This window comes from Drosophila kikkawai, chromosome 2R, assembly GCF_030179895.1.
Source record: "Drosophila kikkawai strain 14028-0561.14 chromosome 2R, DkikHiC1v2, whole genome shotgun sequence".
Taxonomy (NCBI): domain Eukaryota; kingdom Metazoa; phylum Arthropoda; class Insecta; order Diptera; family Drosophilidae; genus Drosophila; species Drosophila kikkawai.
The window spans coordinates 17,714,283-17,739,732 of record NC_091729.1 but is presented as its reverse complement, the minus strand read 5'-3'; the positions used below and the strand labels follow the sequence as shown (position 1 = coordinate 17,739,732).

The following is a 25,450-nucleotide window of genomic DNA, read 5'->3' as shown; positions in this document are numbered from 1 at the left end:
ACTACATGGACTGGTGGCATCTCTGGAACTGGTACTCAGCAGCATATTCCATCATGTCAAGTGTAATAATTTTTCGAATAGCAGATACACGCAGCACACAGGCCCTGGGGAGCTGGGGAAGCGGGAGAAGGAGCAAGATATAAAGCTGGATACGGGGCTTAGGCCGCATATTGCATGTGTGAGTATGGATTTTTGATTTATTGCCGCCACGGTGTCCGGATGTACGGTTCTTTCACGCACTGGCAACATAATGTGGCATTATAATGTCGCATGTTCTGCCCCAAGTAAGCTCGTATGTGTGTTTGCGTCCGTGTGATTTGTTATGAATTTATTATGTGACGGAAGTGGCTTTGCCACAGCCGACTTGCAACTGGTCAAACAGGCCAAAGTGTGTGCAAGCCAATGATGGTCGCAGCTGCTAATTGGCGGGGTTTATACCTATTGTTCTAGATGTCCTAAGGTGATATTCTGAATACCTGAATACTCTGAATACCTTATGTACGTTTCACAATCTCTGGTAAACCTCAAGAGTATTCCCCATTCGGTCTTAAAACCCTTCTTTTCTCCAAAAAATCTTCCCTCTTATATTTCTCTTTATTTTGTTTATACATTTCCTTTTATTTTTGTGGCAAACACATCGTAAACACACCCTGACAGAGACGGACAGACAATGACGCTTCCTTGATAAGTTCCAGCCCAGAATGGGGAATGAAACGAATGCATAAACGTGCAACCGATAAGGGAATTGCCAAAAAAATAATGAACGAAACGGAAATACAATTTGGCGGTGGTGCCGGCACTCATTAAAAATTATTCCGCGATATGACGCGATATGATATGTTATGATTTGCGACTGGCGAGACTTTCTTTCTCCTTCCCAGGAAAGGTAACGCCAGTTGTCGGTGAGGACCTGACATGGGTGCAACACCCAGTTTGCGGGAAGAACCAAGCCACGCGAAGAATCCATTTTCACCTACACCATCACCGGGGCCACCACAACCCATGTCAAAATGTTTGGGCCCCCAGGCAATTGCTAATATGGGGCCCCGATTTGCACCTGTGGGGGGAATAACGCTGCCTGTCACCTGGCCAGCATTCAATTTTTGGATTTTATTCCACCTTGGTCTTGAGCTCGGACTTGAACTCGGTCTCTTGAACTCAAAGTCTTCTCACATGCGGGTGCAGAGAGAGAAATAGTAAGGGAAATTTATAGTATTTCAAATGTTTCTTCAAAATATATGACTTTATCTTATGGATTTAGATGAAAAGTCAATAGAAATAATTTAATTAACAAATTACAATTATTTCTATAAGTTAAAAAATGCCATTAATGGTTCAATAAGTACGTAACTAAAGTCTTATACTTTAATTTAATATTTAATATATAAAAAACCTTATTCTTAAACTGTATAATAGATACTTTCTTACTCTGTAGCAACTTCTGTGGTCCTTATTTCTTAACAATATTATAAATATTTTCTTTCTCTGTAGCAATTTCTCTGGTCCTTGGCCCCGTCCTTCTTATCAGCTTTCTTTATTTATGCTGCGTTGCCTTTTGGGAGCGAAAAATACAGACCCCAACCATCACAACCCAACCCAACCCATACTGAGTCCCATTCCCATTCCGATTTTGAGGGCCGGCATTTGTAATACGGTGGCATATAACACTTAAGTGCTTGTTGTTGCTTTATAAGATAAACTTTTGCGGGACCCACATACAGGCACTGGGCAAGAGGCACCTCTTCGCAGGAACAGAAACCTTCGGATAACGTGATGCCAATTTCATTTACTGGCACTTTCATTAACCAACTCCAAAAAAACAGCATCAAACTCGAATAAAATAAACGAATTGGCGTGTTTTTAAGTTCTTGCTGAAAGTTGCGGGCTGGCCACAAAATGTTTGCTCTTGCCATTTGTGGAGGGAGTGTACTTGGACTCGGACTGCGATTCGTGGAACTGGACTCAAATGAAATGGGTTTGTATTTCAGATTCAGCGATTCCTATCAATCAGTTATTTACGGGGAAAGCTCAAAAGAGAACTCAATGGGAATTTGGTGGAAATAAAACCAGGGAAATGTCCAGGAATAACTTGAAAAGGGAATTTCTCCTTAAAATCAAACTGATGATCCAAAAATCAAGCTCTGACAATTAGCTTGGTGTCTGCCTTCTTAAAAATTAATAATAAATTGCAGCAAAAGTGCAGAGATATTAATTCAACTTAAAGAAAATTAAGCTGCTTGCTGAGAAACCAAAAATGAAGCTCAGAAATTTCGCTTAGACATTCCCTTTAATTCGAGCTGTCTTCGTGTGGCATGTCTTACTATAATTCGGGGCAACTCCTCCTCTTTTTGGCTTATGAATTATGAATTTAGAACTAAGCTTTATTGCAGGCTGTGGCATACTTTCGGGCTGTGTCATAAATAGTCTCGCCCGAGAAACCAAAGTGTGGAAATGTAAATTGTTTGGACCAATAATTGATTTATGCGAAAAGTGTCGTTCGGAAGGCCAAATGAAATCCCAGACTTGCCACTGCCAACTGTGTGTGTGTGTGGCATATTCAAATTCAAATTAGATTATATGCAAACACCGGCCAAGTCGTCGTCTTTCACTTGCCGTTCATTCGTTCTTTATTATTATATAGGACGGAAAAGAGCAGCAAAAACGGGCGACGGTCTACTAATATTTGCATAATCGCAGGCAGCTCAGCGGCAGCAGGCAACATGCGGCAAAGCAATTATTTCTTTAAAAATAAATTGCATGCACAATTGGTAGCAATAGCAATTGCAGCGGCACGGAGGAGACCACCAGAGCGAGCTGAAAGTTGGATCTGGGATCTCGGAATCTGGCCGAATGCAGGTCCCAGCGTCGACGAATTTGGTCAAAACGGCTTCTTCTTTATTTTTTAGTTTATTTTTTTTTTTTTTATTTGGTTTTTTGCTTTGTGTGCTTTTTTGTGGCTAAAGCAGAGGAGGCCAGGCCCAAGGAGCCAAAGGGAGGCGTGGCAGCTCTGCTCGTTTTTGCGATTTGTGTGTACGCCTCATCCATTTATTTGCATATCGATTTGGAGTTTTTAGTCCGCCAGAATACACTGTCTTTTTATCTCAGCAAAACACTGAGAGAAAAGTAATTCTGTATATAAAAATTATATAAGAATATTGGAATTAATTTTGTTAATATTTGGGTTTGTTTCTAGGGTTTGTAATGTTTTATTTCTAACTTTCAAAAATTTTAAAAAATTATTTTCCAATTAATTTTAGGTAAATAAAGTTTTAATTCATAAACTAAAATTAATAAAGCTTTATTTAATGTATGCATAAAAATCAATAATCATTCCAAATATTTAAATATATTAATAATTTATTTCTAATAACCATTGCCTTTTGAAATATTACTGTTTTAATTTTTTTATATTTTTTATATTATAATTATAATAATTTTCACAGTGCACTCTGAAAGTTTCCGCCCGAATACTTGGCTGAATTTTATTTGCTGCACAAACAATTGCATAATTGCCCTGCATCTTTATATAACTCGAGAGTTTGTTGGCCAAGCATTTAGCCTACCCTCGAGGCTTTGGCTTCAGCAAATTTTAGCTCATGAATACAATGCTCACGGCTCCGGATGGATCTCAAGTGCAAATTCAATTTTTATAGCACACTTATCTCATCGTCGCATCGATGGATACTCGATGGTTGACATAATGCCAGCCGATATGCCCGATAAGCACGTGCCATTAGCCCATCTCGATTCCATCAGCCGCCCAATGAGTGCCGGTTGAGTGAGAAGTAGTTTTAATTTGACGCACGACCAGAATTCTTAGCCAAAAGTTTGGTTTTGTGGGGCGGTCACGTAGTCATAACGAGTTGGTAACTCCATTGTTGTTGTTGCAGCAGGAAAATTGAAAACTTTTTGAGTGCCGGGAATAGTTTCCATCAAACTTGACACAGTTTTTGGAAGTCCTTTTGAGTCCGTTTCAAGCAGGCAAATACCTTAAGCTGAGAGAACATTTAGTACCCATTAAATGCAGTTACTTAATCATATAAATGTTCTAATTTTATAATTAAAATAAGTTAATTTTAATAAAAATTAATAATAATTAAGGACCAAGGGGTATCCTACATTTCATTCCATTGACAAAACAAGTTACAACTTTTTCAACTGCCTCTAGAAATAATTAAAATGTGCAAAACCTCTGCCAGTTCTTTTTTGGCTCACTTTTTGTTTTAGCCATGCTGGCTGGGTAACCCGTTGACCAGGCTAAGCCCAAAAGGGTGAAGCCCTCCAAGTCATTCACTCTCATTATGTCCGCTCGCTTTATCATGTTCCTTGTTAACATTCGCGCGGACACAAATGAAGCAATTTTCCTGACATGCAAAACGTGCAACAGTTGCGACTTGCCAAGAAATGGAAATGGTTACTGGAACTGGAACTGGAGCAACTGTTGCTGCACTTAATTTTCGTATATATTTTATTCAAGTTAAATTATTGCAGAGCTGGCCGCGCTTTGATGTGCTCCCATCACCCATCAGCCATTAGACATTAGCCGGGTCCAAAGAGACGCCAAAAGGTAAAGCTGGTCGAAAGGAGCAGTCGATAGAGTTGGAGTTGGAGTCCCAGAGCTCCATGATCCATGATATATCCCATGCCAGCAAGCCATTTGCAAGGCAAATCAAAGGCTTAATGAATTCATTTCAATTAAACAAACAAAAAAGCGAATCAAACCACAACCGCATCAACAGCGATAGACAGTTTTGCATTAATAAATCGTTTAGCTGGGAGCTGCTCCATGCCAATCCATTTGAACTTGGCATTTGTGGTGGTCGGTGGTAGTTGAAGCAAAAAGCCTTACAAAGTCGCTTGTATTAATTGATTCTGATTGCGATCTTTGAAGTTGGGCCCATGCAGCTGCCAAGCTCAGGAATGGGGTTTACTTCAGGCAAAAGGTTACGGGTCTTGTAATTTGTGACTTGCTTTTAATGAGAATCGTTTGTCAAAATGTTATTAGGTATAACGAGTCAAGAAAATGGAAACTATAATGATAAAATAGTAATTGAAATTATGGAAAATAATATGATATTTTTGCATTCATATTTAATTGGAAAACAGATAATATTACTTATATGCCCTATGAAATTCTGAAGAAATGCAAAAAACGTTATCATTCCCCTTTAAATATATATATTTTTAATTCCTCAATCTTCCCAAAACATTATCTTGTTGATTTTCCCCAAATTCCAGGCCATATTTACTCAGCCGTCTGCATTTGGCAAGGGCTTAAGCTTATGGATTTGGGGTCAGTCACCCAAGACCCTTCGATTGCTCTCCTTTTTTGTTTAAGTTTTTTCTTTATTTTTTTTGGAAAGCAACCGACAGCCGCTTGGCTGATAAGCCTTAAGCTGCTTAATCGATGACCAGAGAGTTGTCAAAAATAATTCACAGGCTCTGCGGAGAGAGAGGTGAATACACAAATACAGGAAGACGCGGCGGCGTATACATAATGTTATCGCCATGGAAGATCTACCCTTTGGTGCTGCTGCCGACTTAATTCGAGAGGAGCAAAAGCGGAATCCCCATCGACTGGCCAAATCAGAGTCCCTTACACGAGAAATATTTTAGCGTACAATGCAAAAATGGTAGCAGCTTCGCAGCGTTTTCCTTATCAGTCGCAGCTTCGCTGACGGATGCAACCGAAACAGAGAAAAAAAAATACAAAAATAAACAAAAAAACTGGAGGAAAGGAAACAAAGGCAGAGAAGGAGTCGAGATAATGCCACAATGAAGACAGCATAACGCGCCGCTGTTGAAAAATCGCTTCTCCAGTCTGACCAGCAGCAGATGAAGAGGATGCGTCCGCATCAAGATAAACGAGCTTGCGCCCTGGCTCTTCAGCAGCTCTTGTATTTACACACACACATCTGTATATACATATATTTAAAGATATAATATACTTAAAGCCCTTCTTAAGCCGAAATTCAAAGCTATTATAATGCATAAGTAATTTGCAGCAGGGGGAAATCGAGAAGAGCCATCAGGCGGCCAAGGAGCTCGTGCCGGCCATGACAACGGTTAATCAAAATCCAGAGCAAAAGAGGGCCAGGCCAAGTCAACTTAGTCAGATGCAGTAGCTTCCTTTCCACCTCGGGCGGTTATTTATTAACCGAGTAGCATTTATCGGCACATCGTTGAGATCTGGAGAATAACCCCGCCCATATTTAAGGGGCAGTAAAGGCGAAACAGCTGAAAGCAAGCTTATTGTCATTATAAAACCCAAGGAGCTCTTCACTAAAAACCATTTTAAATTAAGCGGTTGAAATGAAATTATTAATTAAATTATTAAAAACAATACCCTGCACTTAAAATTCACTTTAAAAATATAGAATTAAATACATATACATATTTATAAATATTTTTAAATTAATTTAAATGAGTTCCTTTCAAGTGCCTGATTTTATCTTTATATTTTTCAATTTAGTGATTTGCCAGAAAACATTTGCAATTACTTATTTTCTATCTTACATAAATTCCATATTTTATAGCAAACTTTAGCAATCTTCCAGCTTATAATTTCCTTAATTACCTCTTACCTTTTCTTCTTCTTTTATTCCACAAATTAGTGTTAATTAATCGGTACTACTTAAGGTAACTAAATGGCATCGATTGTTAAAGCAAATTCCTAGTTCTCGTACTATGAATCGCGGCTCACCACCACCTTGTGGCGACCATGTAACCATATTAACTTGCCCAGCAGGTTTAACAAAAAAGCAAAACAATGGCCAAGGCCTGAGCAGGGGACTGGAACCTGGATTGGGATGAAGTCAAGTCCAGTCCCAGTCCCAGACTCTGTCCCAGCATAGGGCCAAAGTCAAACAATGCGGCAGAGAGCTTGTAAAAACACAAGGGGAAAGCGAGTGCACACAGTGGCCGAACCTGCGGACACTGAACTAGATTTTTCATGGCAACAAAAAAAATGAAATCAGGAAGTGTATTATATAATTTTATAGATACTAAACTCAACTTTGACACAAATCGGCTGAGTGCGGTCTGTAAACATGACATTTTCTGTACACGAAGCCAGCCAGCTTGGCCAAGAAGCCTGCCTCGTTTGGAGCGCTTCTCTAGAGGAGCTGCTGCTGCTGCTGCTGCTGATGCTGCTACTGCTGCTCCTGCCGATGCTTATCGCCAAAACGTTCAATTATTTTATTTGGTGCAGATGTGGCCGGCGATAAAAGTGCCTGATACGACGACGAGTAGAAACAGCATCGACATCGGCATCGTATCGTAATCTGGGTTCGAGAGCTCCAGCTCCAGCGGCCGGCCGGGAGCAGCCTGGGAGCACAATACGGAGGCCCTGCTTTGTATATGAGGTTCAATTAAAATCAGCAGAGGCCAGCCGGCGGAAAAAGCAGCTAAATAATTGACACAAGAAAGCAAAGCCGCAAATTTGCCGATCGCCAGTAGCAGGAGCAAAAAAAAATGTGTCATCCGATAAATGTCTGTGTTGATAGTCAGCCTCATAAAATGCTCTAAGCAGGAGGCCACAACAGCAGGCGATTGTGAGAAAAGAAAATTCTACATAAAAGAAATGGAATCTTAAAATACAGAACCAAACATTCTAAAATATATTAAAATATTTAATGACATTATTAACTACTTTCAGATGTAAGTGTAGCCCAATTTCTGTTAAACCACAAAGAGAATTACTTAAATTAAAAGATATTAAAAAAGAATTTAAATAAATTAAACCACAGATAACAGCCACAATATAGCAAGACATAGAACCATGTTTTTGTTAATTATTATTCTCATTTTAATTCTGGGAAAACATTATTTTTCTATGGATCTATAAAGAACATCTAAAGCCTAATAAGCTATAGTGGTAATTCACTTACTGCCTCTCACCTTGTACATTTCAAATTAAAAAAAAACTAAAGTTCAAATGCAAATATTGAGTATATATTCGCTTAAAGACACAACTTTTGGTCAAAGCCGCAATGAGCAAAGGCTGTTTACTGCCTGTTTTCCTTGCAGTTGGCAGCAAAAGTTACAATTAAAATTGTTGGAGCGCAGAGAAGTGCTGACCAGAAGCCAACTAGCTTCTGGCCAAGTGCCGGCGGAAGTGTTGGCAACGAGGTTTACTGGCACTGGCACTGGGCACTGTCTCTGTACTCGCAATTTGTTTGCCATTGTTGGTTGTTCCCGCAATTAAAATTATTCCGTTTGAGCTATTGATGACGAGGCCCCAATGACAGCCGAGCGTCATTTTGTTTTTGGGCCAAAAACGGAAACGGAAAGTGTGCCATTATGCGATGACGGATGTTGTGGGTGGAACGGCAGCTGGATTTAGTTATCTAGCAAGAACCAGAACTGAGTTCTGAGTAAAGATGTACACAAGGAATAAAAAGGTATCATTAAAAAAATAAAATAATAAATAAACTTAAAGAGATTGATAAAATTGGAAATGTATAAACTTAGGCCAAGATTTGAATTGATTTTTAATCCAATATTGCTATAGAAAAAATCACTTTTGGCCATATCTATTTCCAAGTATAGTAAGTTTACTGAGTGCCCAAATATACTGAGCGAAACCCAAACTGATACCAACTGAATGCGGCGAAAAGTTCGGAAAGCGTGTTACATCGAGTTGAAGTCCTTCGGTTGCTGCGGCAGCAAGTGGACCAAAAACTGCATGTGGACGGGGAACCGCAGAGAAGTTGATCTGGCAATGGTTTTTTAATTCTCTCTCCCAAAGCAAACCGGAATGGAACTTTCCGCGCGCAACGTCCAAATCAAATCCAATTCGCAATCAAATGCAAATTGCCATTAGATTAGTTTATTTGTGGCAGCCACGGAGACACGCGGAATCCATCCTGTCATCTGTCGTGGCATCCTGACAGGTCCTCCCTCAACTTGCGCTGAATTATACGAGAATTTGGCCCCCCACGACATCCTTTGAGAAAGGAATAAAAGAAATAAAAGGGCAACGCAGTTAATAACAAAGTGACGGAATATGCGACAGCAGCTGTCGCACTGGCAAACAGCTTTCAAATGCCAAAAGGTATGCCACGAGGACGCCAGCCAGCAGTCATGTCACTGCCGAGGAGTCACTACCCCGGGCACTCACTCTTGGATTGAGTCTGATCAAATTAGAGTCTGTGCGAAGGGAGTGTGTTTGAGTGACGCTGCTCGGCAGTCCACACGGTCCTTAGTCCTTACACCCCAGTCCTTAGTTTCCAATGGGGTGGCGTCCTGATGTGGGTGTGCCGGGAGGCGTGGCCGGGCTTTTGGGGCGTGGTTGTGGGTGTCCAACAAGTTAAGTTCGTTCCAGCCTTGGAACTTATTATCCAATAGACTGGCAATTATTGCCTCTATTTGGGTTTATTTAATTAAGGAAACCGTAAAGGTAAAATATTTAGAAATAAATAAATAAAATGCCGCACATACATATAATTCCCAACTGGTTTTAGCATCCTTGGAATGAAGTAATGGCTGCTGGCCATAGATTTCTTTGGATGTTTCTGCTATTTCATATGTGATATTTTTATGAGTATATCTAAGTTATCATCTAAGAATATTATAAATTCTGTGGTTAACTTTAATAACTGCAGTTAAGGGCTTCAAGACCAGTAACAATATTGCCGCAGCCACCGTAAAACTATCTGAATATCCCTCGATTTTTTTACTTCGATTGTTGCCACATCCAATTGCATCTGAGTTCCCGTTCGTCAGCCAGCCACCCACATTGACAGTTTTCAATTGTTTGCATTTAGTCACATTTTGTGCTGAGATTTTTTGTAGGAAGCGGTTAGGATCTGGTTATGGTTCCCGTTCTCGTTCTTATTCCGGATCTCGAGGCAGAGCCAAGGCTGCCAGTTGCCATGATGCTAAAACTGGAGGTCGTATTTTCTGGCTGCTGGCTGGCTGCCTGCCTGCCTGTGTGTTATGCTTTACTTTTACTTCGATGCACACAAAAGGCCATGGAAAACTGTCATTGGCAAAATCTAAACAATAAGTTTGTTATTTTTGAGCAGAGCCAGCGAACCGAAAACGCCCCTCTGCCCTGCCACTTTGAGCCCACCCAGAACCTTCTTGGCCATAATGCCACACCCTTGGAGGTTAGGCAATTTGCCTGTCCTCCGGCTGACACAATTTTAACTTTGGCCTGATATTCTTGTTGTGAACTCCTCTGACGCAAACCAAATTGATTTCAAAGTTTCTGCTTTTCCGTAACAAATGCTTCTTCATGCGGCCAGTTTATGTTACTAATATCGTCAATTGTTTGTTTAACATGCATTAATAGTGCCCGAAAACTGCATAGACACGCCATAATCAATTCCGTATAATTGTCCAACAATTTCTACATTTCCACACTTCAAAACGTTCAAGCTTCAAAAACCCAACCAGTTTTTAGTTGGTAGACAAAATTTACATATTTGACAGGCCATGTCATGGTCAGAAAGGAGGAATAGTTGGCATTTTTCTTTCCTGGCTGTGTGGTGTGTGTGTGTATGTGACATTTTGGCCAAACACTTTTTGCACAAATATTTTGACAATTTGACTGGCAGTTGATTTGGTCGACATACGAAATTATAACGAGAAATTTAACACTCCCTGCATGCACGTGTCAAGCAATTAAATTGAAATTGTTTTTCATTTGCTTTATTACATAATTGAAATAGTTTATTTAAGTGTCTTGTCATGAGGTTGTGTTTACTAATTTAAAGGTATGCTTGCTGGACAATGAAAACACTTCTGGGGACATTGCCAAATAATAGTCACGGTAAGACAAGCTTGGTTTACAAATAATGTCCATTAAAGTGTCTTAAATTTGTTCAAAAATGCAGGACTCACGTCTAATGTTTAGTTTTTCCCAAAACCCTCTCTGCCTTGGCTTAAATCGTACTCCATATAATTTGGTAAATGCATCCCATAAAGAAAACAATTACCAGGAAAAAGTGTCAACAGCAAATATTTAGTGCTTCTCATTCACTGAACGACTTTCCCATTGACCTTCGTATTCCTGGGCTACATAAAAATTCCACACACCGCCCTCTCTTTTGTATTTGACAACTACAATGGTTTTATTGGAACACCGTACTAAATTTATGCAACTCAATATGCGATGCCAAATTATGTACACTTCATTTCGTGTACAATAACGAAAGAAAAACACGCCATATATTTCGCACTTTCCCCTCCTGGTGAACTGAAGAAGGAAACTCACATCAGGTGCAGACGTTTGCCCGTTGACCCGAGAACTTGCGGGTCAGTTTATTGTTTACCTACACGAGGAATAATGGCAAAAACTGCGAACGTGCCGATAGCCATGGGGAGGAGCTCCTTGTTCCTGGCCAGGAGCTGCTGCTCCTGCTGCTCCTGCTCTTGCTGCTGCTCTTATGTGAATACATAAACACATGCGAACTCGACAAATTCGACACAAATGTGAAAATGCGACAAGATTTATGCCAAAGTAATAAATATAAATGCGGTTTTGAGTAGAAAATAGAAATATAGCAACATTTTGCCACACACAAAGGTGCGTTTACATCCTCCCCTCCCATATATAAGCATATATATGTTACATATATATATGTATATCCTGAGACTGGGGCAGTAAATCATTGTGGTTGGCCTGGCCATTTATCGTGCCGCCGCCGCCCCCATCCATCTGGCCATATGTTACACGAGTGTAAATATTGAAATAACTTAAGGAAGTCGGCTAGAAATTCCTTGACTGGCCGTCCGGCCGGCCGATGGCCGTGTGGACATCGAGGCGCCCCAATAAATCACACGAAAAAGAGCATTGAACGCAGTGCCCACCGGGCGTATACGTAATCTATTTGAAAACGGCATTGGCAAACACAAATGCCACTCCAGCTGCCCTGCGTCGGGGTAAACGCAATTTTTATATATTTTTTTGGCTTACCAATCACAGGCTGCAATACACTTAGAATAAAAACGAAACAAAGAAAAGTAAATTAATAATAAAATCTTGAAAATATCTATCTTGCTTTGGGTTATAAAAAGTTTTTAAAAATAAAAATACAAATATTTCAGGTCGTACTCTTATGCAGCCTGTTTATTTAATTAGTATATTTACTACTTACTATATTTGCAGTAGAAATTCCTCTAAATTCCTCCTTCAATTTGTATTTTTCTGTTTTTCTGTGCATTTATAACTCCATTCTCCTTTCTGGCGAGGGCGACTTGCAAAAATATGCAAAATTTGCAGCTTTTCCGAATTTATGGTTATTTGTGTTGCACTCTTAATGCTATTGAACTTGCACTTAACAAATGGCATCGGGCCCCAGCCCTATTCGTTGCACTCCATTTAGACGATGAAATAAACGCTGCCTTTTGACTCACCCTTTTCCTTCCATGTGGTGGTGGTGCCTGGGTCCTTTTGTATTTTTCGTGTTTTTGGCTGTCTTTCAAAACATTTTAGTTACATTTTGTATATTACATTTCAATATGCGTTTCTGATATGCGTTTGTCTGTGAAATCGAAAAGCAGAGCCAAAACCCCAAATAGTTGGGTGTATATATATCGTTCGGGCGACTCTTTAGTGGTGTTTAGGGTTTTAGTTTTGCAGCTTTAAAATTTGAAATAAACATGAATTGTAGAAAATGTGAAACTCATATGGCATATTTGTTTTGGGGATAATAAAAAGGAAGCATTTCAGAGCTGGTTTGTTTAGGAATGGATTGACATTGGCTGTGCTGTGTTTTAATTAAATTTTTGTGTGTCGAAAGCTAAAGCAGTTACTACTACCCCTGAAATATTAAACTATTTTTAAACCTTAGAGTAAATGTACAATTTAAAAATCTATAATTTAAAGTGTTTCTTGTATTTATTTGAATTATTTTCTCATTGAATAAATATCTATTTATTAGTATTTCCATAGCTTATGTTTTGTTTCCATGAAAAGATTATTCTCTACATATCACCAAGTCAGCAAATTAGCCAAAAATCATTGTTCCTCTCTTCGCACAAACCACCTAATCTGCCACCCTTTTTGAAGCCATCTGTGAACCGCCCGCTAATTAAAATCCATATGCGCCAGCTAACAGACAATAATTAGCACACAAACGCGTGCAAACAAACACACAATTAAAAGTGCATAAATATGCAAGAATTGTGCATGTTGGCAGAGGTCTTGCCATAACCCAACCGAACTCAGAGCCCCTCTCCTCGTTGGCTATAAAAACTAAAGGCATTATAATGTCAGGCTGGCTTTTATGCACACGTCAGGCTAATCGCTAGCACAAACACACCTCCATAAACGGGGGAATCCCCCCCCCCCAGCCCCAGCTTCAGCACCCAGCCTCAATTCCAAGCCCAATGGCAGTATCCCCCCATCCTTCTGTGAACTGGAAGCCATGCTTGTGCAGGGCAAATAGAGTGAAACCATAATTGTTGTACTTGGCAACTTGAGTTCTCTCCTCGCTTTTTGTGTCGCAGTCAGCAGCCATCGTTGGGACCATGAAATATGAATAATGTCAGAGGCAGCCCAGGCAGCCATGGAGTTTGGCCAAAAGCCGAGTTTGATGTGCGTACTTGTATTTGCTAAACCCATTTAATGTCGCCCCCCTGGCCCGCCTCCACTAATTTCGCTTAATTCGCCAGCCAGCGGGGGGTTGATAGTTTCACGTGGCGAAGGTTTTTTGGTTATTATTTTTAATGAAACGGGGCGAGAGAGTCACTTTCATGGACTCGTAACTGCAAATTGGGGGTACTTTTCACCGAAAGATCTTGGCTGACAAACACGGAGACAGGAGAAGGAGCACGGAGCACGGAGCACTAAGCAGCAACCGGAAGAAATATTTGCATTTTCGCCCAGGCAGTTAAATATTTGTGGAGCCACGTGATGGTAATTAAAAGATGACTCAGGTTGTGTGTGTGTGTGTTCGGGGTTGATAAAAAGATTTGCCAAGTGCCAAGGATAATCATAAAAATTTAATGCGAGTGCATTAGTGAGAAGCTGACGCGGAAGTAATAGTTAAAAGACTAATTGCCTTCCCCTCTGCCTCAAAAATGTGTATTTAAATATTGAAATTATTCCGGTTTGAAGTTTTTATATATTAAGAGAAATGTTGATGCATTTCTAATGCTGCACAAAAACAGAAATATTTAATATATAATATTGTAATATTATAATTCTTGAAAAGATATGACAATTATGACTTTCAATCTAAGAAATTATTAATACTTATTGAAATATTCTTTTAATTTTTAGTAATAAGAAAAGTCCACATAATAATGAACTTTAATATGCTAAAAATATGAAACATATTATAGATTTATTATTGTTTCAAAACATTTTTAAAAGCAAGGAAGAAATCTAATAATTTTATTGAATCCATTCTTATTTTTTAATATTTTCTTATTTAGTTTTGTTGAGTTTTCAAATCCTTAAACAATACCTCTTGCATTTTACTATATTTTTCCTAGTGTCCCAATTAAATATTGCATGTTCCATGGGGCCATCCTTTGGATGGACTGCGTCCAAAGCCCTGACACGATATGTCAGTCGGCGTGACCAGCTGCACCGCCGGGAACCACATGTCAGGGCTGATGTGAAAATTGTCAAGGGCAACTCTTTTTCGTTAAAACACACACACACAATGCACCACAATATTAAACAATATATTATGCAAATTGCATATTAAGCAGAAAACGAAATTGTAATTTTATTTATAGTCTGGCATGCCCAATTTTAGCCAGCTAATAATTTCATAATTAACTTAAACAAAATTTGGCTAAATAGGTCAGTTTACGTACACAACGAATAATGAAAATGCGAAAACAAAAGCAATTATTTAAATCGCACTCAATGACCATAATCGAAGGAACACATTGCTAAATAAATAACTAGCGAGTTAATATTAATGGCGCAGCTTTAAAACCCCGAAAGCCCCGAAAGTAAACCAAAATATCATTGCTGAAGTAACAGCAGTTTAAAATTATATCACTTCGCCAAGGCAAACTACTCGTTGCAAACTGGAAAATCGCTCAACGTTAATTACTTAATGGCTTAAAAATAATCTCATTGGAGGCCGTGCAAATTTAACTGCCAGCGATTCCGCCTCGGAAGCAGCAATTGCCGTTCGAAAACCGCACTCATAACCTCCGCTCGGCTTATTTGTACATATTTGTCTTTTGTAAGCATACGTCCAGGTTGTACCAGGACGAAGGACACACGACGATGATGCATCAATGGCAAACAAAAAACAACAACAACAAGTGCATGGTTTTCGCTTGTTGGCAAAACGCATGTTGTGAACAGAATTCAATTTTTAATTTACATGCTACTTGAAGAGAGACCGAGCTTTATAAATATACAGGGAGACCTCTTTAACTAAGCAAAAAACTAAATAAAAATAATAATTCAAAGTTGAAAAATTATATTTAAATTAGAACCTATAAATGTATTATACATTTTAATTTTATTTCAAATATACATGAGATGTGAATATAGAAATTCTTTATATTTCTCTTTAGATTTTAATTCGTTTAACTAAATTCTAAAATTTAAAGGTTGTCTGGTGTTTTGATACCTCCTTAAAGGGTGCCTAAAACTATGCTATGAAAAGTAAACCCATATGTACTCCCCATAGCATACTTTTAGGCAGTCTTTAAAGAGAGCTCAAAACACCAGAAAACCTTTAAATATAGTTTAGAAATGTTTAATTTAGTCAATACATTTTTAAAAGCAGTTAAAATTGTAAAAATTTCAATTTAAACGAGTAAGAAAATTACATTTACTGAAGTCCAACTGTATAAACTTTTCAGGAAGAGCAAGTCGAACGATTTAAATATATATATCGCCGCGTATGGAGTGGCTGCTGTTTTCATGTGTGCGAGGGCTGTAATGAAATCCCCTTTAAATGTTTATGAAAAATTCATGACGCGTGCAAATGGCGCGAAAACAAGTTGCCCCGCGAGTGTATGTGTGGGAGTGGCTTACATGTACATATATATATATATATATAGATATACATATATATGTAAGGTCCTGGCTACAGGGACCCATTGCATGGGTGAAAATGATGGCGCCAAGCTTTGCCGGACACGCAGCGTTGCATGCAAAATATGTTATGAAAAGAATTCGGACGTTGTATTGTTGTGTATTACCACCATTTGTTGTTGTTTTTGTGGCTTTTTGCGGTGTGGTGTTGTTGCCAACTGAACAAGTACATACATCAGTCCGTGAGCCCAATAAGTGAGCAAGTGCACCAAGGGTCATCCTTGCCCGCACGTGATCACAAAAATGAATCCATTTGTTTGTTAACTCATTTTATCTCAATTATGCGCAAACAATGGGATTACGGTTACAACCAAAACGATAATGCAACCACACATACACCTCCATGAATGTGGAATTCTGTGAAGCCGAAATAATTCCATTTCCCATGCCCTCAGTCATTGCCAATTAGAGATGTAAAAATCAAAAACCACAAATTAAATTACATAATTCAGTTTCTTAAAAAAGGTATATAAAATGCGATATGTTCGATATACAATGCAATAATATCGATAATTTATTGTACAATACAATAAGTTTTAATAAACAATGCAATAAGTTTGAATAATATCTCTATTACAATTATGGCACTCACAATTATTTAAATACAAACTTTTCCTTTAGCTTACTTTAAATATAATTTTTCGATATATTATCGATATTTTCGATTCAATACTTATTCCTGTTTTCACCACTTCCACCACTTTTCCCCCACAATCGTAGCATACTTATGTGCGAACGCGTCAATGCGCGAACAGGAGGGCAACATTCGAGAGGGAGAAAGGGCGAGGCCTCGAAAAACTTTGACCGTTTCAATACTAATGAGGCTGTCAAGTGTTTTGCATAAAAAACCAACCAAAAAAAAGCTGTGAGTGAGAGCGGGAGCACTTTAAGTTAGGTCGCTTTTTTATGTTAATGGCTAAAACACACGCACAACAGGCCTGTATGTGTGTGTGTTTGTGTGTATTGGCACGCACACACAAGTAAATTAAACTAGGCAGGACGAGGGCGTTTGTAGTGCAAGTCAATTTTTCGATAATTTGAAAAGTTTATTTAATACAAAACGTGATTCAATTACAAAACTGACCGAAAAATACACACGCATTGCGGAAGGCAGGAAACAAGGGGGAGTAGTGTTGGGAAGTTGGGGCGGATGTTTGCTGTCCACTCCTTGGCCAACACAAAAAAAAAAAAAACAACTAGTTTTTGCTTGTAAAGCGCAGCGTGTGCGCCATTTTGGCCGCTGTCCCTTGACTTGGCCATTATTGTTGCCGCGCTGTTCGTGCCGCACAATGGCACTTTGTTAACGGAACGGAAATGTAAGGGGCGTCGCACAGTAGCGCCTTTTCTCATTTAACGTTGCAAAAATCATAACTTTTGAACAAAACAAGATAACTAAATAATTTAAACGCCATTTGACAGGTAATTGTTGTAAAATTAACATATGTATTGGAAAATCTGCCACGCCCACTCATTCGCCTTTTTAAAGGATATCAAAGTAAAGAAATATTTTTTTTTCAAGGAAGACAATTTTTTAAAAATATTTTTTATTTAATTTTTTATCTTTATTTTAATGTATTTGCTTAAATAAAAATAATTTGAAAACTGAAAAAAAAAATTTTTTTTTTGTTATAAGTTTAACCGCCACAGAACCGTGAGCGCTACAGTTAGTATTTTTTATTGGTTTGTATGAAATTGTGTCGGTATTTTGGTATATTTTACCCTGAGTTGTTTCAGTGTTTTGCTTCGCAATGCCAGAGTCGCAGCTGGACGCAGACTTTCTAAACGGATTCTGATTCAGGAAAGACACACGCAGTGCGTAGTCATAGTGTAGTCGCCGGCTCTGGGCAGCTTCAGAAGTTATAGACTACTTTAGCCAGAAAAAGGTGAAAAAAATGGACACCTGGCAGGTAGCGATTTACCTGTACAAGCCCACGCAAAACTACCCTTTTTTTTTAATTTGAATAAGAGGTAATGAATATACCTGTCTTTTAAAAGAAAAATCAAGACCATTGGTTATGTAATTTTTGTGTAATATTACCTGAAAGTCGACTAATTTACCAATTTTTTGTTGTATGACGCATACACGGAAAACAATTTCGACTTTGAATGCTCATATCTTCCTCAAAAAAAATCTGAAAATTTTTTTGGTTAAAGATTCGGAATCCTTGGGAAATTCTCTGTCGATTTCTTATGGTTTAAATCGATTTTGCGATTATGACTTTTTCGATTTTTGCAACGGCTTTTGTTCGAGAGGCGCTACTGTGCGTCGGGAAGGTAGGTGGGTGGCACATGTTGTGATTCTGGTTATTATGCTTTTGGCCATGAGTGCTTCGCCGCTGCAGCACCTGTCCACACCAGCAGCTCATCGTCCTGCTAAACCTAATTGAAACTTTCGATTTAAATTCAGGTGTTAGCAGTTTTTAAGTATAAAAATATATTAATTTATATAACCGTGGAATGTAGTCTATTAGAAATACCTTAAAAATATTAGGAATAAGTCTCTATGAATTTATGATAATAGTTTCAATTTCTTTACTATTTCCAACTCAGTTTAAATTATGAAAAACCGCAATGAACATATTTATTATACCTATTGTAAAGTTATTTCACAACTACAGAAATTTACACTAAGGGGTATACAATATCTCCACCAATAAAATTGATTAATATGCTCACTTTTTGTTGCTAAGCATTCTTATTGCTGTACTTAAAGATGGTCAAGGAGTTTAATATACTTTTAAAATGGCATTTTAGACTTTAAAGATCAAAATAAGACCCAAATATAAATAAGTAAAATAGCAAAGCTCTTCTAGAAAGCCAAAAATTAAAGGTGGTAAGCTTTCTCGATCTTCAAGCACCGATTTACATAATGTTTCTGTCTCTGCCGAAAGCTTAAAGCTTTTTTGTTTGTGAAATTCGTGAATGAATTTCATTTGGATTTACCAGATTTCAACAGCAAACCTTTTTTGATGATAAAGATTGTAAAAAATAATCATTCGATAGAGTTGATAAGTAGTGATAGCCCCACCGCTAGCAAATGTTTGCCGTAGCCACAGAGCTTTATCAAAGAGCTTTACGCTTAATGAATCAAGTGTGTTATTAGAAACTACAGGTGATCTTCTAAATGTGCGACAAATAAAATATTTAATATTTTTTTATGCTACCATATTATCTCTTTATGAACATAATGAAATGTAATGTTTTATTGATATAATTTTTAACATTTTGCATATAGTAAACTATATAAGAAGCTAATACCCTTCCATCTATCGAATGTACACCGCCTCGACGAGTATTTTATTGTTTGTTTATTGCTGATTGAAGCTTTTTTCTTGACCTATAACAACCAAACAGCTGGCGGCGACTACAAATAGAGCACATTTAACCGAGGCTCCCACAAACGCTAACCGGAATTTGCAGCGAACGGAGATCGATTCACCTGGAAGAAGATGATTTTGGTAACATTGGCCTTGGGCCTCATTGTGGCCGGTCTTTTATATCTCTCCATGATATGGAACTTCAACTACTGGCGTAAGAGAAGAGTGCCGGGTCCCAAGCCCAAGACCTTTACCGGCAACTATCCCAATCTGTACACGATGAAGCGAAATATGATCTACGATCTGAACGATATATATGTGTAAGCAACACCAGAGCACCTACATATAAGGTATCCTATATTAATTTAAGAACTCTTTCTAAGGGAATACAAAAACAAGTACGATGCAGTGGGCATATTCAGTGGACGTGTGCCTCAACTCTTGGTTATTAGTCCAGAGCTGGCTCATCGTGTTTTTGTAACAAATTTTAAGAATTTCCACGACAATGAAATGTCCAAGTTAACCGACGAAAAGAGTGACTTCATTCTGTCGAATAATCCCTTCTCCCTCACTGGTGAAAAGTGGAAACAACGCAGGGCTGATATAACTCCTGGTCTGACCAACAGTAGGGTAAGCTGTGTAATTAATCGATACGGTATCTGTCAGATAGTAACTAATAACCCATTATTTAACAAACAGATAAAATCGGTCTATCCAGTGACAAACAAGGTGTGCCAACAAATGACCGAGTGGGTGAAAAAGCAAATACGATTGGGCTCCCCCGAGGGAATTCATGCAAAGGATGTGGGTATTCAGTTGGATGCGTTTGCTTCTGTTATAAAATATTAATTATTCACACTATATCCTATACGTAATCCTCTGCAGTTGAGCCTCTGCTTCACCTCCGAAATGGTCACTGACTGCGTTCTGGGTCTAAGTGCCGAAAGTTTCTCGGACAAGCCTACACCTATAAAGGCCCACATCAAGGACCTCTTCAACCCGCACTGGACCTTTTTAATGCTCTTCGCTCTGGTCAACACCTTTCCCTCTTTGGGACATTTGATCAAGCTGCGTATGGTTCCCCATCATGTAGAGCGTTTCTTCCTCGGACTGATGGCTACAGCGGTGAAATCACGAAAGTCCCAACAGGCAACAGGTCGTTTCCAACGAACGGACTTCCTGGATTATCTTTTGCAGTTGGGTGAAAAGAGAAACCTGGACACACGTCACCTGCTGGCCCACACCATGACCTTCCTGTTGGATGGCTTTGAAACGGTGGCCGCGGTTCTCTCTCACATGCTTCTATTGCTGGGTCGCGATGAGGTGGTGCAGCAGCGCCTCAGGGAGGAGATTCTGCCACATATTCAAGATGAAAGTATTCCCTATGATAAGCTCAACGATCTGCCATACTTGGATGCCTGCTTAAATGGTAAAGAAAATTATTTAAATAATATCAATTACATACTATATTTTTTATTTTATCCTCAGAATCTATACGCTTATTCCCTCCCGGCTTTATGACCTCCAAACTCTGCACCGAGTCCATAGAGCTACCCAACAAGGATGGTCCCCATTTCACTGTGGATAAGGGAACTGTTATTGTGATTCCCCATTCCTGTCATATGATGGACGAGGAGTACTTCCCCGATCCGAAGGCCTTCAATCCTAAACGCTTTATGGAGCCCGATGCAGCCAAAACATTCCGGGAACGTGGTATCTTTATGGGATTTGGAGATGGGCCTCGTATTTGCTTAGGTCAGTTCAAGTACTTTAACTTTTAAGGATTATACTTATAATGTTTATTCCAATAGGTATGCGCTTTGCCCAATCTCAAATTAAGGCTGCAATCGTGGAGCTTGTCAGCCAGTTCAATATCAAGGTCAATCCCAAAACCCGCAAGGACAACTTGTACGATCCTTCCCTGTTCCTTGCCAGTCTAAACGGAGGCATTTGGTTGGATATGGATGCCCGCCAATGAATGCTTTTAAAGCTTTAGTCACCAGGCACAAACTATGGAGCTGATCTTCTTCAAAGGGGGGATATTATCGCTTCAGTTTAGTGTCTGCTCTTTGATTACAAGGTGTTTTTACGTAAATGCTTTTAGTGGTTTGTAATTTATTAAAGAAAATACTATTGAAGAATAGAAAATGAAAGTGTATTTTTATTTATATATATTTACATTTTTTAATTGAGGCTTAAGCAAAAAGTTTATTGCTCAGCTCAGAGGAAACACGATACATGATTAGATGCAGTTGAATAAAGCTCTGATTTATTGAAGAAAAATGAAGACATGAGTGTTATTAGTGTCTCAAATACTTCTAGTTAAAAAAAACCTGAAAAATTAAATCAAATAAATTTAGATTGATTTCGGAGTTGTTGTCCCCTTGAGATTAGGAGTAAGACTAAATATACTAATATTTTAAGAGCTCAAGACTGTTTTCGATTTGGCAATTAAATGGACTCCTAACTTTAATCTTCAGATATTTAAATATATACAAAGGATTATAATTAAAAAGGATCCGAGAAGCGACGGACAAGTATGGAGATCATAAATTGTGACTAGCTCACTAATATATATTTCTTAAACTTGTAAAATAAAATCAAATCAAATTGGGTGTTCATTTTTTAATTGTATTTTTATTTTTTTTTTTGTAAATTTTCTTAGTTTTCTTAGCCCAATAATAAATCTAATTCTACTGTTGATTTGAAAATAAATAATAATAATACAAATAATTATGATATTTAATAATAATATTATTATCCCTGTTAAAGAACTTTGATTTCTATTCAAATTTATTTATTTATTTTGTCTCTTTATAGTTGTATACGTATTATAACTAAGACTTAATAATTCATTAATGTACCAACAAATAGTTAATTATAAAGCTACGGCTTAAATTTAAAAAATTTAAAGGAACCAAAATCTTTATACACTTCAATATTGATCGATCTTTGAACATAGATTTTCACAACATTGTGCTGCCTCTACTAAAAGCTTAAAGCTTTTGTTTGTGAAATTGTTAAATGACGTTTGTAGGATTATCTAGAGGTCAACGTAAACATTTTTGATAAGCAAAAGGAACATTTCATGAATTTGTTACTATTACTTACATTTGCTTGTCTGAAAATAGACAAGGTACAAGGGTTTCAGCTAATTCATATATGATATTTATCAGTATTGTATTGGTTCCTTATCTTTACTGCTAAGCTGAAAGCTTCTACCCTGACCTAGGCCAAGTTAGCAGCCAGTATAAGTAGGAAGAATTTGGCCGTAGCTTACCACAGACGGTCTCTGGAATTCGCAGTGAACGGAGATCGATTCACCTGGAAGAAGATGATTCTGATTACCTTGGCCTTGGGCCTCACCGTAACCGGTCTTCTATATCTCTCCATGATATGGAACTTCAACTACTGGCGTAAGAGAAGAGTGCCTGGTCCCAAACCCAAGATCTTCACCGGCAACTATCCCAATCTGTACACAATGAAGCGAAATATGATCTACGATCTGAACGATATATATAAGTAAGCAACTCCAGAGCACCTATAAGGTATCAAATATTAATTTTAAAACTCTTTCTCAGGGAATACAAGAACAAGTACGATGCTGTGGGCATTTTCAGTGGACGTGTACCTCAACTCTTAGTAGTTAGTCCGGAGCTGGCTCATCGCGTTTTTGTAACCAACTTCAAGAACTTCCAAGACAATGCATTGTCCAGACTGACCGACGAAAAGACGGACTTTCTGATATCCAACAATCCTTTCTCTCTTAGCGGCGAACGGTGGAAACAACGAAGAGCTGATATTTCCCCTGGTATGACCAGCGTTCGGGTAAGCTGATTATTAACCATCACTATCTATCAGACAGTTAAGAAGCCATTATTTAACAAACAGATAAAGTCGGTCTATCCAGTGACGAACAAGGTTTGCCGGCAAATGACAGAGTGGCTAAAAAAGCAAATACGCTTGGGATCTCCCGAGGGTATTAATGCCAACGATGTATGTAACTATTATCATATATACCATTGATATTTATTAATAATATTTCTACACAGTTTACCCGACGCTTCTCCTCTGAAATGGTCACCGATTGTGTTCTGGGTCTCAGCTCGGAAAGCTTTACGGACAAACCAACGCCTGTTATGGCCAATGTTAAGGACCTAGTTAATCTACATTGGACCGTCATGGCTCTCTTTGCACTGGTCAACACTTTTCCCTCGCTGAGTTACCTGATCAAACTTCGCTTTGTGCCTCATCGTGTGGAGCAATTCTTCACTGAATTAATGGCCACGGCGGTACAATCTCGAAAGGCGCAGCTCGGAACAGGAGATTTCCAACGCGCCGACTTCCTGGATTATCTAATGCAGCTGGGTGAGAAGAGGAACCTGGACACTCGTCACCTGTTGGCCCACACCATGGTCTTTCTGTTGGACGGCTTGGAAACAGTGGCCAGCGTTATATCGCACATGCTTTTGTCCTTGGGACGCAATGAGCTTGTGCAAGAGCGCCTTAGGGAGGAAATTCTGGCCCATATGCAGGATGGACATATACCTTTTGACAAGCTCAACGATTTGCCATACCTAGATGCCTGCCTTAATGGTAAGAAAAATTAAGAGTATAACCTATAGTTCTAGTTCATATTTCCCTTTCTGTTTTATCCGCAGAATCTATACGTCTATTTCCTCCTGGCTTTATGACCTCCAAACTCTGCACTGAGCCCATAGAGCTACCCAACAAAGATGGCCCCAATTTCACTGTGGAAAAGGGAACCGTCCTGGTGATACCTCATTACAGCCACATGATGGATGAGGAATACTTTCCGGATCCGCTGGCCTATAAGCCTGAACGATTTATGGAACCCGATGCTGCCAAAAATCTCCGTGATAGTGGCGTGTTCATGGCATTTGGAGATGGCCCTCGCATGTGCTTAGGTTAGTGAAAATTATACATTTTATAAATATCATGTTTATTAAATATTTTTATTACTTTCATAGGTATGCGCTTTGCCACAGCTCAAGTCAAGGCCGCCATCGTCGAGCTTATAAGCAAATTCAATGTCAAAGTCAACCCCAAGACTCGCAAGGATAACCTGCTCGATCCCGCCCTAATCCTCGCCAATCTGAGTGGAGGTGTTTGGTTGGACATGGAGGTCCGCCAGTAACTGCTCTAAAAGCTTTTGTCACCACACCCGGAAAGCAATTGACCAGAACCAATTAGGTGGAGTGTCCTTATCAGAAGGGATATATGCAGACTTATGTATAAATAAACAAATGAATTCAGTAGCTTTTACTTACAACAAATTAAACGAGAAACTATCTAAGAACATCAAATGTAATAAAATGTAAATTAATATAGAGAAAATCACCTTTATTTAAAGTAAAATATTTTTTAAAGATTGTACTACTTAATGAAAATTATAAGCATAATAAACATGAATGACTATTTAATATTCTTGTATAAAAATGTAAATGATTTAATAACTTAACGCTTTTATTAGACTTAACAAAACCCACTATAAATATAAAAAACTTTTCGTAATCATTTCTGGTATTTAAATTCCCCAAAAAATATTCCTAGAGAAGGCATTAACATTTTGTTATCCTCGGGATAATTCTCTTAGCGCTTTCTTTTCCTTACCTCACCTGCCTGCCTGCCTGCCAACTTGCCGCCAAGCCAATGAATTTTTATGCAAATTGCAGTCGCCTTGCAGTTGACAACGTCGGCACCAAGTGAAGCTGCCGACGCACTCGAAAACTTTTTCCAACCTCCGCCAAACACTCGAGGACGAGGGTGGTGGCGGAGCCATAAATCCTTGAGCAGCTATCACCACCACCCCTCGAGTGGGTTTCGAGCCCGGGCATGTTTACCTTGTTAGCGACAGAAGGCGGGGTGGGGGAAAAATACTCCAGGCAATCAGACGGAATTTGCATAATTTGACAATTGTTTTCAAATTGCAATAACAATTTTAGCTTAATTGTTTTGCACACGCCAGCGAAAATATTCTTTGCAGCAGTCCGCTTAATTTCCATTCATTTGATTAGTGGGCCAAAGTTGTTCCTTCTATACCATATACATTTTTTTTTTTTAGATTGGGGCAACTGCCACAGGCAGA

General features: G+C 38.7%; 1 protein-coding gene across 1 annotated transcript; it reads left to right on the top strand.

The window, feature by feature from the left end:
* Nucleotides 1–103: 103 nt before the first annotated feature.
* Nucleotides 104–24,638, top strand: LOC108084058 (uncharacterized). The gene is made up of 13 exons (XM_017180080.3): nt 104–178; nt 19,379–19,661; nt 19,725–19,971; nt 20,041–20,145; nt 20,227–20,770; nt 20,830–21,096; nt 21,153–21,316; nt 22,574–22,863; nt 22,923–23,169; nt 23,233–23,337; nt 23,394–23,937; nt 24,003–24,269; nt 24,333–24,638. Exons 2-13 carry the CDS (start codon nt 19,474–19,476, stop codon nt 24,497–24,499), a joined length of 3,135 nt encoding a protein of 1,044 aa, XP_017035569.2. The 5' UTR covers nt 104–178; nt 19,379–19,473; the 3' UTR covers nt 24,500–24,638.
* The last annotated feature ends 812 nt before the right edge of the window (nt 24,639–25,450 follow it).